Source organism: Puntigrus tetrazona, chromosome 8 (assembly GCF_018831695.1).
Source record: "Puntigrus tetrazona isolate hp1 chromosome 8, ASM1883169v1, whole genome shotgun sequence".
Lineage (NCBI taxonomy): Eukaryota > Metazoa > Chordata > Actinopteri > Cypriniformes > Cyprinidae > Puntigrus > Puntigrus tetrazona.
Window position 1 is genome coordinate 16,309,345 of NC_056706.1, and position 17,985 is coordinate 16,327,329.

Consider the following 17,985-nt stretch of genomic DNA (forward strand, 5'->3'; position numbering starts at 1 on the left):
TTTTTTAATTATTAGAAGTAGTTGTATTATTAATACCATTATTTAATTAAAACTAAAGCCATAGTTGTGTTGTCACACACACACACACTTCAGTTTTTTTTCACGATTAGAATTAGGATATCGAGATCATATTCAATGATGAAAAAGATTTTATACATTTCCTAATTTTTCATTATATACATATACACACACACACACACACACACACACACACACACCTTTTAGAATTAATATGCATCATTTGTACAACCTTTAAAGATTTTCATGGATTTTCCCCGTATTTTTATTTTTTTATTTGCAGCTTGGTTTGAAAAATTGACCCTTATGCCTAGTTTCGGTGCTCCAAGGTCACATACTGTACATTACGTACATATATTACAGCCTGTAGCTGACCCATAAGGCTTGCAACTGCACGTGAATAAAACAAGCCTAACGTACAAATAAATAAATAAAAATCCTGACTGAATAGTGTGCGTTTGTGTCAGTGTGTGTGTGTGTGTGTGTGCGCGCGTAGTCATGTGTGAGCCTCACTGGACTGATGATCTGTGATTTCAGTGCCATCTGGGCTTGGCCCTCAGGCTGTTTAGATCTTCATGCAACAATCTGACATCAATATGTAACACAGTTGCATCAGACAAAACCCATTCCCAAATCCAGCATGCACAATCAAATCAGCAAACCCCAAGAACCTTTGTTTACAAACGGATAAACGACAATAACACGGCCAGAGGATTGCCGTCGCGCTTAGATGAGGGGCGAGCGACCTGCGTGTCGCATAATCAAAGTTTATTCACATCACCAGCCTGTTTCACCAATAAGGCCTCCATCTCACACAGCGGGGCTGCCGATATCCACCGATCTCACCTAAACAAAAGCCATCTCATCTCCCGGCCGAGCGAGTCATTTGGGTTATTAATACAACTAATTACCCTTTTTCTGGCCAAATTTGAATTTAAATGAACAATCGGAGATATCATCAAGAGAAGCAAAGCGCCCGCTGTGTTCTTTTCCTCTGATGGAAAGATTACAATTAGAGCATTGGAGTGGTAAGGGCAGGAGAAGAGCCTATTACGCTGGAAAAAATCTCCAATTACAAATCCGCTATACAGTTGTCAGTGGTAATTAAATGTGTGAGTGCGGGGATTTTGGCTATTCGTGGGCACCCTTTTGTTTTCGTCATATCAAGCCCGGGCGCGTGACGTGAAGGTGACAGACCGACAGCGTAAAGTTCGACAGAACGCCGGTTTTTAAAAGCAGCTACGTCCTTGATTATCAAACTTTAACGGAGTAATTGATAGTTTGGGGTTATCGATCGTGGCGACGGTTTTTTCCCCACCGACTTCGGAAGTCTCTGCCCCTTTAAAACAAATTTCAAAATCACATTAGGCGTAAAACAGACGTTGCATGTTCACGGAAAAAAACTCTTTAATCATTTTTTTTTTAAAAGAATTATGTACAGGTTTATATTAAAATCACATAACACACAGAATGCCTTCCCAACAGGAGCCCAAGTGAGTAAGCTTACAAATGCAAGCCGTTACCCATAATCCTCATAGCATGCTCTTCAAAAGTGGACCAACAGAGGGATTATAAAGCTCTTAAATACAGATTGAATACAATGCCTTGCTCAGTCAACATAGCCAGTTTAGTAACCCAAAACCCTGTTTACACCAGAAACCATCGCTAACGCGCTCTGCTAAAACAGTGAACAAACGAATAGTAGTGTATTTTATTCAAACGCTTTCATTTTCGTTATATAAAAAGGCCCTATTGGAAATCACAAAGATTATGCAATTAGTCTTCGGTTAGAATATTTGAACATTGAGACAGTCACCTTTTATTTCTTCCAGTTACACCAAAAAACACCAGCCTTTCAATCCCAAGCAAACCATGAGGGGGGAAAGAAAAAACAAGAATCAAGTCCTCTTTAAATATTTGCCACAGGTTGCATAACCCTCAAGGTGCATGTTTTAGTTAGGAGAGGCTTTGCACACAATAAAAACGTCATGAAAATATAGTCTTTGATTCCTTTGGCAACTACTTTCACCAAGATGCAGATACCACCGAATGCAACATTGCTGCTGTAGGGAAAGAAAAAAATAATAAAGTAAACAAAATCAACTGCTGCAAACCAACAGAGCACCAAAAGTCTGACAGCCTGAACCATTCCAGATATTGAGATATATAACATTATAACTTAAAAAGGAACAAATAAAAAAAGATATTCTCTTATAACATTGATAGAATATAAATGTTGTAACAGAACATCGGTGTTGTTCCAAAGTGCTCTGCGAAGTGAGTTTTGTAGCGGATGCTCTTCGTGTTACAGCTTGTGCAAGAGATACATGGCAGCAACCGGCAAGATCAAGTTCATGCACCATTCAAATCAGAAAGAAAACGTGTGTGTGTGTGTGTGTGTGTGTGTGTGTGTGTGTGTGTGTGTGTGTGTGTGTGTGTGTGTGTGTATATATATATATATATATATATATATATATATATATATATATATATATATATATATATATATACACACACAGAGCTCTAAAGGCTACAAAAGCTAGAAGAAAAGAATGCATTACATTTTTATTTATTTATCCCTTTATGTACATATAGTCGGAGGTAGAACTAATTGTTCTAAGTGCATCTACTATATTTAGGACCTGAAACCAACACCCAGCCCTAAACGTTTGCTTTTAGATGGTTTGGAGCAACATTAAAAGACAGATTTGAAGTGGGGAAACTCTGCCAATCACGTGAAACTATTAAGAATGCATTTCTTTTGCCCTAGTCCTACTGGTGTGCAAAGGTTAGTGGGAAGTTCTGATCCGATAAAGGTAATATAACAAAAACACAGAGCTTGATATTTTATATTCCCGTTTAAATAATGTAATGTGCTGCAATTCATTTGATATCAACAGCAAAACTGTTATAGAGAATACGTGCTAGCGGTTAGGGGTTACGACACGAGGTAGCCTGTATCAATACATAGATTTTCCTCAACATCAATACATTAGCATTGATAATGATGCCACAGTGTTAAAATGTTCTTTGCTATCTAAACTCAAACACGTTGTAAGAAAGAAAAGAAAAAAAGTGACAAGTACCAGCTTGTAACTGGGAAACATCCCTCATTTACCCCTAAAAGGTGCGTGTTTGTACTTAGAAGTACTACTCCAACTATTTGAGGGTAAATAAAGCGTCTCTTCAAGTGAGAGTCCCAGTGCCAGGCTGCCACACCTGCACTTTACACAAAAAACTACCTCCTAACTCGTGGTTTTACTTGGGAATTGCGTTATAAAAATAACAATGCTTTTAATCCTACAAAAGTAAGAACTCTGAAACGATACATGGAACTCCAACACAAGTAAAGGTCAGCAGCGAACTAAAAAATATTTTCTGCGGTGGACGACAGCAGTCAATTTTCCACAATCGATTCAGCGCAAATAACAATCCTCATACCGCCTGTCCAAACGCAGGGTGTGTTTCTATTTGGCGTGCCGTACTTTTGATTTCAGGTTCGTTATTAATAGCATAGTGGCGTTTAGCCTGGCTTGACTTCCTCACTTCGGGGAAGACGCGAGAAACGTGAGACGTGGCAGAAAACCCACCAAAAACTAAAAGAACAAGTGTTACTGCAAATATCAGCAAGGCACTAATTTACAGCTCTTTCCGCTAATGTGAAGACACCCTGTTTTAGCAGCTCTCTGTGAGATTTTAGTTTCTCGATCAACCGCGTGCATCTGCCCGACAACTAATTCACGGCACAAGTCAGTAAATAGAATAAAACATTAAAATACAGGAGTTAAGTAATAAATACATTTTATTTTATATAAATATGTGGGCCCTTATTTCCAAATCATCTGGGAAACGTAGGAAAGAATGAATGTACAATAAATGACAACACCTGTTTACATTCATAGAACAAGCTGCCCTGTTAAAATAATGGCATGATGAATTTGATAAACTGTAACATTGATACACCGCAGCATCTATAGCGCGTTCTTCGATATGACTCGACGTGTGACTGTTAGCTTTTGAGCGGGTGAGATTGCACGGTTTATACAAGAAGGACAGAATCGAGGATTCCCTCCGAATCATCCCCGACGCATGATCGTTGCAGGTAGTTCCTGGTCCCTTTTTCGTTCGATCGAGCAGGTACGTTTTAACAGAGCTAATTACTTGCTAAATCTGTGTTTAATATAAAATTTGATTCTAAACCCCAGCACCTCCCCAGCACTACAGAAAAAGACGCGTGTTACATAAGCGAGATCGGTAGAGAGCGGCGATGTCGCCACCTGCCGCGTTATTTGTTTTTATTCGTTTAACACCACAGCGTAGGAAATCTTGTCATGATCATATCTAATGTTTGATCGAATTTAAACGTGAAGTGTTTTTGCCTCTATGTACAGCTTTACAGACTGAGGCGATGCCGCGCTGTGCGTTCTCGATGAAGGGGAGAGTTGTCCGCGCCGTCCTCTCTCTCTCTCTCTTTCTCTTTCTCCTTCCTGCAGTCTGCCCATACAGGTGGCTGTTCTGCTTCACTTGCGATCGTCGATGGTTTTAATGAATTCCACGGCGGCAGTGAACTGCATCCACCAATAGCACTCCTCCCCGCTCAGCCTGCTGGCGTAGAAATTATTGATGTACTGAATGGTGGACAGAAGGCAGGGTGGGTTTGCCTGGAGGGAGGGAGAGAACGAGCGAGAGGGTGGAATTAACGTACGAGATAACATCTGACCACCCACATTGTGCATGCTTACACATTCAAGCGCACTTACAAGTTTAGAAAATCTGGTGTGGGCGTGTGCATAGAAAACGCAAATAGGTATGGGTGGGGAAAACTTAAAAAAAATTAAAAATAAAAAAAACTCCCCACACACACACAGAGCAAATAAAGTAACTCTAGTATCGGGATCACTGCATTAAGTTGGTTTACAGGTTTTAAAATTGAAGTAAAGTAGTATTCAAAAGTGTTTTTGTATAAAACCTTTTGTTTAGCAATGATGCATAAAATTTCTGTTTTTGATCAAATAAATACAGGCTTTGCGAACACATAATACTCATTTTAAATAATGCCATTTAAGAAATATATATATATATATATATATATATATATATATATATATATATATATATATATATATATATATATATATATATAATTTATATTATTTAATTGTATCAGCAAATATTGAAAATTAGGGCTGGGCTGTTTCTTTTCGAGTTTAAAGGCAGATTTTTACTCTAAGTGAAACCACAGAACTACAGAAATTGTGGTTTTAAAGTACTCTTCTGATTACAACATGACAAACACTTCATGTTTTTAAATTCTTTGCAGTTTTCCAGTGATCCTAAACCTTAAAATAAATATTGTAACAAAACACATTTTCTTAGTTTGTGCATGTATGTACCTAATGAGTGGTATTGTCTCAAATCACTAAACAGGTTTGCATTGCTTGACGCTTGTAGTGCAGGCTGCAATATTTCATTTATCTGTATAAGTTTTTAACGATACAAATTGTTGCAAAGCAGCTTTACAGCAAATTAATTTTAGGATAATAATATAATTTTTCATCTCTTAGAAATGCACTATTTGACAGTAGCTTGAGTTAGGATGCGGAATTTACATTTTCAAAAACAGTAAAAATGTAATAACCTAATTTTTATATACTGAAATTTAATTATCCAGACTGTATTGAGTTTTACTTAAATGAACCTCCGGCCTCCCAGAGTAGCATACAATGAAATCATGATACAAGGACACATTTACCATCTCGATACCATGGTAAAAATTTAACTATATGGTTTCTAAGTATTTGTATGAAAAACGGCAGTGTAAATACATTTAGTATAAATGCACGAATGCTATAAAACACTAATTATTTTTTATTACTCCATTGAAATGTACATTTAAATCCATTGTAAACAATAGATTGAAAAGTCTTCTGACTGTATTATTGCAGTGTTTTTCCTGTTTGTCAGTGCCGTTTCATTGGATGTAAACTAATTAAGTCATTTGTGTCGTTTGCTAAATATGCAAGTTGCTTGTATTTGAAAGGATGTGCAGTTTTTCATTACGTTTTAAAGCCGTTTAATAAAGTCATTATGTGTTATGAATGTACTGTAATTGTTATTACAGAACAAGCTGAATTTATTTAATGAACTTCTAAAGAGATTTTTTTTTATTAAATGCCATATTTGTTTACTTACACCCCAATGCTTATGGGCCTTAGTGCCAACTATCAGAAATGATCACTGTACTGTTACAGAATGCACAACACATTTAACGCAATTATGAGCATTATCACCCTATGGTTGTGTCTCTTAACTCACTTTAATCAGGACAAAGACGAGCACAGGGACAAAGTCGTCCGCCCCAGGTACTGCGTCCTCATTGGCCAGGCTGAGCAGGTTCATAATTGTGGAGCACATGCGCAGGATGCACTGTACTTTATCTCGTGGGGTCTTATAGGCGTTGATGGTCCTGATCTCAGCCTGTGCTGAGGGCCACGGTGCCTCTTTCAGATACACCTGCACAATTCACAAAAAAAAGATTAAATGCTATTTTTCTTTCATTGGATCACCTTATTCAGAGATGTAGTGCAAACTGTTACCTCTGGGATCTGCAGGGCTTTGTGATTGGCCGTCACCACTTTGGACAGTCGGTGAATGTGCTCCTGGAATAGCCTTGGGAAACAACAAAAAAAAAAAAAAAAAAAAAAAACACATAACACCTTACACCATTTTCTTGTGCAAATTAACAACATCACAGGCCAACTGCCAAACATATTTAATGTTTATGCAGGCATAAACAGGATTTTAGTCCAATAAGATTTAATTGTGGGGCGCAACAAAACCATGTCTCACTGACAAAACGTCAGAGAAATTAATATAGGAGGAGGTTGCATCATGCATCACATCTGGTTTAGACACAATGTGGAAAATGAACAGGAGTAAGGAAGAAGGATTTATGAGTTTCCTCACTCGTCTCTGTGGATGTCCCCATCCTGATTGGGGTAGAATGCCAGTTTGAAGATGCGGTTCATGACGCTGCGTTCGATGGCCATCTGGGCGTCCTGGAGCTGCTCTTCACTGGCGTACTGCCAGATGGCATCGTGGGCCATGGCTCCATACAGGTAACGCAGGAAATCCTCTACGGCTGCTGTCTTATCGTCAGCTGCTGTACAGCCCTGAAACGCTGCAGAACCACAAGACAGTTGGACTTCAATGCAGGGATCTCACACCATCATTTCATTCAACCACTCAAATTTTGCTAAATCAAAATGTACGCATGAGTAATTTTATTTTGCATTAAAATATTTTAGATTTTTGACCGGATGCAGCTGCTTCAGACACTTTATATTGGCTGCTTTCAGGAAATAAAATTATTTTATTTACAGTACAAATATCGCATGCAAATGTACGGGTAAGTATTTTAGTCACTAGGGTCAGTGAGAATTTTAATTTTTTCTAACAATAAACATTATTTAGCAAGGATGTTCTAAACTGAATTAAACTTTGTATAATGTTACAAATGATTTATATTTCAAGCAAACGCTGCTAGTTTAAAAAAAAAAAAAAAAAAAAAAAGGATCATGGCTTCCACAAAGCATTACGCAGAACAACTGTTTTCCTTATTAAAAATAGTAGGGAAAACATGAAAGAATGTTTAAGGAAGATGTAAAACTGAGGGATCCTAAAAACAGGATTAACTGCAATTCTTATAAAACTAAATTACATTCTAATATACATAATTTTTTTTTACTTATTTGAACTGTATTTTTACTGTATTTACTAATGCAGGTTAACTGAACACAAAAGTAAAACACTTCTTAAGCAACCTCAAGCTTTTGAACAGTACTGTATTTTTAAATGACTTCCACTGTGATGTATCCGGTCTACTAATGAGACTGCAACCTGTCAGCAGTGTTCTCCATGAATACAATCTCAGACATCATTAATCTACTAAACTACAGGCTAGTACTTTAGATAGGTGTGTAATGTGTAATAAAGTCACTTTTCAGTCTGACAAGGGTTAGCTATGCATACATAACTGTACAATTAGTAGCTGTAAAACAAAACTCCAGAACTCCAGCTAGCTTGTAACCACCGGGGAATTGAAGTTTGAGACTCTAATGAGAAATATCCACTTCTGCTGCAAGAATGACTCAAACGGACTCAAATGCAGATCTGGAATCTCTAATAAACATTACAACTAATTCTCGTGTTCACAGCAATGCATGTAGGACCTTTGATGAAGTCCAGCATCTTTGACTCCATGTGTTCCAGGAGCAGTCGGACACAGACAGTGGTAAAGTAGCGGTTGGCCACTTCTTTGTCTCTCAACACTCTCTGCAGGAGTCGTTCCAGATGAGCCTGAGACGTCTGCAAGCCTTGCCTGCACCGTGTCAGATAGGCGATGTACGGAGCACGCTTCCTATTGCACAAAACCATCACCGCGCTCATTATGGAGTCAAGCCCAAAAACATGTCAGCACAAACTTTTATTAAAGTAGCGAGTAACAGAGAGAAAAAATGTGACAAAGTTAGTGAGACATTAAGAGAGAGAATAAGAGAGTAATGTGCGTACCTGTAGTCCTCTGCCATGGCAGTGAGCAGTTTTCTGCAGGTGCGGGGGTCGAGGTGGCTGACGCAGCGCGTAGTCTCCTGGATCTGAGCCATCTGGTTCTTATCCTGCAGGTTAATGGCCTCCGCCAGCTGCACCTTCAGAAAGCACACGATCTCGTTGTCTGAGGAGAGAGAGAAGACAGGGGCCAGACATAAATGCACAGCGTTTTGAACCTCAAAACCTGCAGAACAGCTACTTTCACCCCATGTGTGCAGAGCCACAAAACTTTAGTTCAGATGAAGGTTCCTTTTAAACAGGACTGCATACTAGCATAACAACAACAATAATAATAATAATAATAGCAATGACAACAACAATAATAATAGTTTAGAAAATAAAAAAAAAATTAATAATGAGATTATTATGAACAACACTAATAAATGAAGTCATAACTGAATATTTTTACAGCAGTTACAGCTTTGTAAGAAGTATAGAATGAGGCAAGTAAAGACAATAGATAAGTAACCTTCAGGATCTGCATGGTCCGGGAGACCATTACGTGTTGTTGCTGCTGGAATGATGGGAAATACAACTGAATCTGCAGAGCACAGCGCCAGGCGAAGCTTTTTCTTGATATCGCTGCAGAGATGCAAAAGACAGGATCAAAATTCATTCCTCGTTCTGATTCTGTTAAATTTTCATTGCTATTTTGTTTTCCGAGACTCAGAATGTACTGATTTTACTTTCAAGAGAACAAAGTGCGAGAGTTAGTTTGTCTGAGAGACCTGAAGGAGAAAGTCTTGTCCTGAGGGGGCGCTGTCTGACTGGCAGAGTCTGGAAGGTCATCTGCAGAGATGTTCTGCAGAGCTTCATCTTTAGGGGAGTCGTGCTCACTGTCCCCTTCTCTACAAGGCTCTGCAAAAACACAACAGAACAGTTACAAGACACCAGATGACAAATTGATAAAGTTTGTCAAACATAAGAAAAAGCAGCGTAAGCAGTGTTGGGGTAGTTATTTTAAAAACTATTTCCAGTCCTGTTCCAAACAATATACGATGCCAACAAAAGCCATTTTGTTTTTGTGTTTCATTTCATATAACAGCCAAATATATTTAAGCCTAATATATTTTAATACAAAAATGCCAAATTAGCTTCATAGGCTGTTTAATGCCAGAGATAGATTTAGATTAATAAATAAATACATTAAAATGTATTACATTATACATTATAAATACATTATACATTATAAATATATTATATTTAATAAAATTGAACTTGTATATAAAATAGAACTTTTAAAAAAAGCAACAACTTGTTTGTGTATGTGTGGATGTGTACTACATAAACTATAAATTATTATTTGTGATAGAATTTAACAAAATAATTAGTTTTCTGTGACATCATATGTAATTCCTGCTTGATATATTTACATGAACAACATACGCAAACCAATTCACTAAAATGAACAGCAGAAGCTACAGTGTCTGTCCCAGACTACTATGAAATGTTAGAAGCATCATCCTTTAGTTATTTACTGCACACTACTGAAGGAAGAGAGCGTTTCTACAGTTTCTTTATAATGTATGAACATCGTATGACAAACCTTGTCCAACATAACTCCCAGCAACTGCCCCATCACTGTGAGTGGGTCGTTTCTCCATGATGTACTTGTACTTGTCCATTATTGCCTCTGCTGACTGGGTCTTAGAGCTCTGCCTGAAAGCTGAAGGCTCATCTGGTATACCTGAGATGCATTCACATATGATCAGCTTGGACAACAGCTGCAATGAGTGTTTATTAAGAGTTAAATGAAAGCATACCTTGCGGTACCCTCTCTGCTCCTTGCTCATCTTTTTCCGGCTTGTCCCGCTTTCGCAGCCCCCCAATCGGCACTGCAAAAATGACCAAGAACAGTTTTTCCTCACAAAAAAAAAAAAAAAATTAACTCAACGCTGCATCCATACTCCTACAAGGCAGCAAACCTCAAGACACAGATCCTCCCTGGTCCAATGTACCAAATGGACGAACATGCTTTGAATTCTGTTGAGCCACTACTAAATATTCAGTAATGGGAACTAAGACAGGAAGCATGTCACTACTTAAGTGCAAACACACAGATGTGGGCCAGTTGTATGCACGTGTAAAGGCCGTGTGCGAAAACTGATGAGATTGTCTTAATATGAATGGTATATGGAAACTGATGTTCTGATATCAATATCAGACTGTCTATAGTTGCAAAAAAAAAAAAAAAAAAAAAAAAAAAGTAAAATATCTTGCCTCTAAACATCAAATCTGATTCCACAACAAAACTTACATGCTTGTTAACAGTCTTTCTAAATTATTATTTATTTTAGTTTTCACTTGATACCAAAGTAGGTTTACATCTCTGGGGAATATTATGCATCTTTTTCCAAGTGCATATTTAAGCAAAATCCTTATTTAGAGAGTTTAACCACTGCAAAATAAATTATGAAAAAACCAAGATGGCTGCATGAAGGACAAGATGAAGCTTGACTGTGTCATGTCACAGCTCGAGCCGACACGCAGTGGCGAGGAGGAGTCTACAGGAGCTAGCAAATATTTGGGCTGCTAGTGTACAGCACTAGGACTGAGTGGGAGAGAGCTTGAAGAGCGGGTTACCTGGGAGTTCACCCTCTGCAGTCCAATAGAGCACTGTGTGAGGAACACAGACAGCAACAGACAGGGTTGGGCTTCACAAACACAAACCCAAGCCATGCTAAATGCTAATTGCTAATGACCTAAAAAAGTTAGACCGAATCAAGTTGCATTTTGAAGTTTGACTATCTAAAAAATGTTTTGTTTTGTTTTTTTAATTAAATTGATCAAAAGTGACATAAGACATTTATGGGTTTTTTTATAATAACAGCTGTTCTTTTGAACTTTATATTCACCAATGTATATTGAAAATATGTATTAAATAGAATATATACGTTCTCCCCTGAAACATTTAACATACAAGACAAGTTCATGCAAAACACAGCTTTTGTGTTTAAAAGTCAAACATCTAAAAGAGAAGAACAGCCGAGAACAATTAATTTTTAAAATGAATATTTTCTTATCCAATTTCTTCTCCAATTAGAAACACAGACTCACATTCACAAATGCAATAATCTGAGTACACATTTAAAGCTTTGCACATTTAAAGAAGTCTTAGTTGTAAGCACAAACATTAGAGCAGTGGATATATCAGTATTAGCGAATATTAAAGTTTAAAATTTTATTGCCATCATTCCATTTGGACCAAAAATCAAAGCCAATATTATCAGCACTTTTCTCCCATTGACGCATTCATCTATGCTAACTATTTCCATATTTTCTAGCCATTGACCACCATCCATAGGATAAAAGGCAGACATGTACTTATTACAAAACAGTCAGGGAGTAAGTGTTGGGTTCCTCACCTTTAGGAATGGCAGGAACAAAACGCTTCTTCCACCAGGGTCTGTTCCTATCAGACTTCTCATCATCACTGTCCTTCCTGTCCTCAGACTAAACGCATACAAAACCATCATCATTTAAAGAAGCAGTTCACCCAAACATTTGAATCTTACTTGCATGTACTTGACCTCAATTAACTTGAACCATAAATGAAAAAAAAAAAATTAAATAAAAGTTTTTTTTTTTATTATTACGTTTCAATTTTACTTTTTTCCCTCCAGAAATATATATTTTACATAGTGAAAGATTGTTTTTCTAACGATTTAATAATTAATAATTTTGAATGAATGAAGAGAAAGAAAAAAACTGAGCAAAAGTAATAGCAAAGGATGTATACGATTATAAAAATATCAAATTCTAAAATATTTAGTTCTTTTTAAATTTAAATTCATGAAAAATTATTATTAAATATATATATACATTAATTTGTTGTTTCCAGATAAATATTAAGTGGCACAACTCTTTAATACTGCTAATAATAAAATCAGCATATTAGAATGATTTCTGAAGGACCATGTGACACTTTTCATGTGCAAATTTAGCTTTACGTCACAGAAATAAATTACATTTAAGTCTAGATAAATAACACTTGATTAGACAAAAGTGATAAATCCCCTTTTCTCACCTCTCCTTTGAGTGAATCCTTGCTGGGAGAGGAGGTGGGTCCTGTGGAATAAGCCCCAGCTGGATCTCTCTCCTCCATCATGGTCCTGCGGTTCAGTCCAGGATCACTGTTGGGTCTGAGGCCAGCGGACACCACATCTGTGCTGCGGCTCCTGACCAGCCTTTCAGGGTAAGAGTGCCTCTGCTTGGGATGCTCCAGGTCACTCTGCGCCAGGTGAGGGGCGAAGAGGGGTGGACGAGGCTCTTGGTGGCCCGTTATGCTGGCCTCTGGGATGGGCGGGTCAGGGGGAGGTGAGGGGGTCGGGGATAGTGTACCTTGGGCCGCACGATGGTGCCAGTGGACGAACCTGCAAAAGACATTTGACCCAAATTTAGAGGGCCTTCACGTTTGCATTTAAAGCACACCGCAGGCTAAACTCTATAACTGTGAAAAAATATGTTTTTGCATATTGATATTTGCAACGTAACCTCCAGTTCTTGACAAACAAAACTAGAGCCAGGGTCGTGACATGACTTCTGTTCAGCTGGCGTTCATAAAAAAGGTAGCACGCACACCATCAGCAGGTGTGTGTGAGAGTGTGTGTGTGTGTGTGTGAGAGTGAGTGTGTTTGTGAGAGAGAGAGAGCTTGAGAGAGCTGTCAGAGTCAGACAGACCTCAGGTGAAAGTAGGCCACCTGTTCCAAGGGTACAGCATCTCTGCTGTGTGCCTTCCAATGCCAGCCCTGTGCCACTAGCTCAGTAGGGACAGGCCGCTGAGCCAAAACGCCTGCAGTGAGGTCTAGCAACCTGTCATCCCCTCACCTTGCCCCACACACGTATTTTCACAATGTCTCTCCAACACATTTATGCAACTTTCCATTGTATATTTGCAGGCTTAGACAGGCACAAATCAAATTTAGCCTTTAAACACCAGCATAATAAAACCACCTATTCTACAAGAATGGGCCATAATAGGATAGATGTCTGGCAAGCACTTGCTTTATTTCAGAGCACACACGCTGTTTAGTGGGCTCTTGTCATTAGGCACATTAATGGTACTCCTTTCTAGCTCTTACATGTGTAAGTACTGCATTCAACAGCAGTGCATGCTGGGAAGTGACATTACCTTCTCCGGAGGAGAGGGGATCGAACATGGCCAGCAGTGAATCTGCTTGAGAGGGTGCACAGGATAGACTGTGAGCTCCTAGAGAGGTGGAAAAACGGAGAGGTGCGTAAAGTGATGAAGTAAATGAGTGACAAAGGACATGTTAATCTCACGGCAGAAATCCCAAGAAACATTCAACAACTGTCCAGGATTTAATAGTGAATAAAAACATGTTTGAAGATTAAAAAAAAAAGTCTAACATACTCCTATGTAGATGTGCTTACAAAACTTAATTTAAACTTAAAGATGCAAAAAGTTATCACATGTTCATGTGTTTCACTGGTGCGTATCACCATCATTAAACAACTGATATATCAGCATTATGCTCTCTGCTGCCCATTTTCCATCAACTGGTCTGCAACACAAGCGGATACACTGATATTAAAATCCAAAAGCCAGCAGTTAAACAAAATGTTGTAGCCAATAACATTAACCATTTTTAATGTTTTTGAAAAAAAAATCTTTAATGCTCACCAAGGCTGCATTTATTTGTTCAAAATACTGTAATACTGTAAAATATTTTTACAATATAAAATAGCCATCTTATCTTTTAATATATTTTAAAATGCCATTTATTCCTGTGATAGCACAGCTGAATATTCAAGAGCCATTACTTCAGCCTTCAGTGTAAACTGCATTTATATGAAACAGAAATCTTCTGGAACATTATAAAAGACTTCACTTTTTACTTTTTTTCACTTCACTATTCACTTTTTAAATTAATATATCCTTGCTGAATACAAAAATATTTCAAATACTTAATACCCAAACTTGAGAAAAGTAATGTAAAAGTATACATAAATGTCATATACTTACACACACACACACACACGTATACATACCAAGAAAATACTAATAATCACATTATTTCAAATGTTGTCTGAATTACGGATCACTGAAGTTGAATTATATACCAGCACGGAATAACAGCTAACCAACCAAATGTAGAGATCTTGGCAGCCGAAATGAGACTCTACTGGTGTTACAAATCATAAAACAGCTTGTATATCATATCTTAAGGAGTGAAGTTTCCTTGGTGCATCTTTAATTAATGAGTGAGTATGTGTGTGCATGTGGTCAATCAGTAACATGACTGTGTGCTTGTACCATGAGCAGAGTCCTCTCCATCTGGACTGGTCACAGAGTCTTTGCCGCCAAAATCTGAGCTGCACTCTGAGCGTAGGTCTTCAATCTTATTGGGGATGTCCTCTGACGTGGCACTGATGCCTGCACAAACAATATGTAACAAATCAGCAGAACCTTCAACTATACCTCAAAGAAGAAAACATTTTTCACTCTATTCTGCTGCCTTAGCAAAACAAGCCTAGGGTTCGATTGTGCATATATCTCTCAGATCTACAGAATAGTTCTGAGAGTAAGCAAAAGTACAGCTTGTAAGTGATGGAGTGGTGGCCACGTTGAACAGCCAATCTCATTTCAAGCTCTTCGTGGAAGTGAAGAAACCATGCCAATGCTCCCTTGAGCACACAAAGAGGGCAGGAGGATCCCCAGGGAGATTCAGAGTAGGTGAACGAGAGATGGAAACGGCAAAAATGAAGGAAGGAGGAAGGGAAAGGCGATCCATCTGCCAAAGTCCTCAGGGAAAACTCCCCACAAGGAGTTTGCCGTTGTGTTACATGGCTATTCGTCTTCATCAGCATGTCAGGGAAGAAGAGTCGCTGAATAAAGAACTCGACGAGGCAGAGGATAACATTCAAATGTGACATGCAAGATGTTCAAACCTTTGGATTGTGGGATTCTGCAAGATGAATACAGAGCGATTCCAGACTGACAACGATTGCTCATTTGAGGGCATTTAGACAAGTTTTTGTGTATGTGTACCTGAAACGACACTGAGTCCCGGGGTGCTGGGTCGGGAGCTGACCTCTCTGACCTCAGTGTCATCTGAAGTGCTACCCACACCCGAGCAGCTCTCCAGCTCCTGCAATCGTTCCTCCTGCTTCAGGTCTGCTGCTTCTGCAACACAGAATCATTAACTGCAGAAAACAGCGTATCCACACACACATAAAGACACCCAGGGCATCCCCGTGGAGGGCTCTCATTTACGTGCTCATTTGTAATAATGTAAGTCTCAATTGGTCTTTGGAGTCTACTTTTCCACTGCCTACAACTGAAGCAAACCCCAGCAAAGAAAAAAAACAATCACTCATTCTCTCTTTCTAGTGTTTGTGATGCAAATCGGGCAGGGAGACAAGACCACACACAGCCTGCCGTATGCCTGCTACTGGCACAGTGTGGTTTTACATTGTTTCTTACTCACAATTGCATGATTCATAACATAATCAGCCCTGTTTACCATTAGGGGTTGTCACAACAACCAAATTTCAGTAATGGATATTAACAATAGTATTTAAATCTTTAAAATTCCTGATACAACAGCAACAAGTACCCTGTAGTGTTTTGTTGTGAAAGTGAAACTACTTTCTTTGTGCTTCCAAAAGAGGACACTAGAACTAGAGATAAGCAGTTAAGTTTTTACAACACTGTTTGAGAACAGTTCAACACATATATTAGGAGTGTGTTCAGCGCATTTACAGAGGACTGATTCTGAACCTGGAGAGCAGCCTATGCTGGCTGTGCACAGAGGATATAAAGTTGGCAATTCCAACTTTGCAAAGGCAGTCTGGTGCTTCTGACTCCTGTAAGTACCTGTGTTTTCATATTTAAAGGATTTGCTGCTGACTACAGAAAAGCAAGTTTTGAGCAGTGTAGAGTAGTATCCTAATAATCAAGCTGCGTTGTTTAGAAATAATAATATTAATATCTTTTATTTTTTAACATTATAGTAACATTATTATTATTATTATTATTATTATTATTATTATTATTAAGGCAGCATTGACACTTTAAGTCCCAAAGCACAGATCCTATGCTTTAATACAAATAATGTTTTCTTTCATTTTTTTGCACTTGAATCATATTTTTCCTTTTTTGATAGGAAAACATGAATAAGAAACAAAAGAAAATACTTTTATATAATATTATAATTTAAAAATATATGTTACAATTAAAAGATAAAATTAAGTCATTCAAATGATTCAAAATTGGTCATTTGTGTTCGTAAAATCCTATAAAAATTAATTGACAGGTTTGTTGGCAGGTTCTCAAGGGACACTTTAGATCACAGTATAACTGGGAAAACCCTCTACTTTAAACTATCATCTTATAGACATGTAAAGTACATGTAAAATATTAAACTGCATATTTTAGCATATTTCCCAGCAGCCAGGAACAGAGCTACATTTAATAAAGAGCTCCATGACTCTATTCAGTAAAGCCAAAGCTGAACAATAACACTCTAAACTGAACCATCCTTGTATGGGTTCATTTCTCACCCGAGTCACTCGGCAGAACCTCAACGCTCCACGCCTCACTCGTCGTCTCGGAGATGGTAGACCCGTATGGGTCCAGCAGTACTGGCAGACACAGCATGCTGCCCAAGGCGTTCTCCGCCGCAGCCCCTAAGGAGAACACACACATAAGAAGCACATGGGCATGAGGCGTCTGTGATCTAAAGCAGCAGGTAGGCGGACTGCGACAGAGATGGCCAAAGGTTAATTGCGGCCTCCCTCCTCACACACAGGCGCAGACACGCATACACGGTATCATCAGGGTTGTGACTTTGAGGTGTGGATCGAGCAGAGCATCACTCATAACCTCATTATTCTCTCAACCAGCATCCCACACAGCGCCTCCTCTCTCTGAAACACTCCCAACAGGAGCTAACGCCTAACAAGGCAGAAGAATGGAGATGGAGCGCCGGAAAGGGGAAGGGGAGGGAGAACAGCCAGCATGGCGAAGGGGGCTGTTTGCAAGAGTGCGGGGGCGGCTGATGGTCGGACGGAAGCGGAGATCATGAGCGCTCCGTATGAAGCTCTCCACAGGTCACGTCTCCCCACATACGCACGCATACGTGCGCACACAAGGGCAGGTTTGGTGGGCCTGCAGGAGAGCTTTCCCCCGCTGGCCCTGTTTACAGTGAGTGAGGCAGGGGCTCTGGGCCGCCCGTCTTTCAGGTGCATGATTAAATGAGTGGCACCCGCAGTAGTGAAACAATTAGAATTTCTGCCTCATTATCATGGTAATCTTATCAGTGGGATAATGAGGTATTAATGGATATTTAATGTGTATCTCATAACCCAATCCCTCGGAGAAAACACATAAGGAAA

The 17,985-nt window shown here is 38.8% G+C and overlaps 1 protein-coding gene across 1 annotated transcript in view; it reads right to left on the reverse strand.

Moving 5' to 3' along the window:
* Positions 1-4,159: 4,159 nt before the first annotated feature.
* The window catches only part of LOC122350700 (GTPase-activating protein and VPS9 domain-containing protein 1-like), a 30,991-nt gene continuing 17,165 nt past the window's right edge, over positions 4,160-17,985 (reverse strand). The window contains 18 exon segments of the mRNA XM_043247379.1: positions 4,160-4,679; positions 6,334-6,531; positions 6,615-6,687; positions 6,985-7,198; positions 8,250-8,437; positions 8,590-8,749; positions 9,095-9,207; positions 9,354-9,483; positions 10,172-10,312; positions 10,389-10,460; positions 11,209-11,241; positions 11,991-12,078; positions 12,653-12,942; positions 12,945-12,998; positions 13,757-13,834; positions 14,903-15,022; positions 15,638-15,772; positions 17,152-17,277. Coding sequence (XP_043103314.1) covers positions 4,539-4,679; positions 6,334-6,531; positions 6,615-6,687; positions 6,985-7,198; positions 8,250-8,437; positions 8,590-8,749; positions 9,095-9,207; positions 9,354-9,483; positions 10,172-10,312; positions 10,389-10,460; positions 11,209-11,241; positions 11,991-12,078; positions 12,653-12,942; positions 12,945-12,998; positions 13,757-13,834; positions 14,903-15,022; positions 15,638-15,772; positions 17,152-17,277 — 2,354 coding nt within the window. The 3' untranslated portion in view covers positions 4,160-4,538.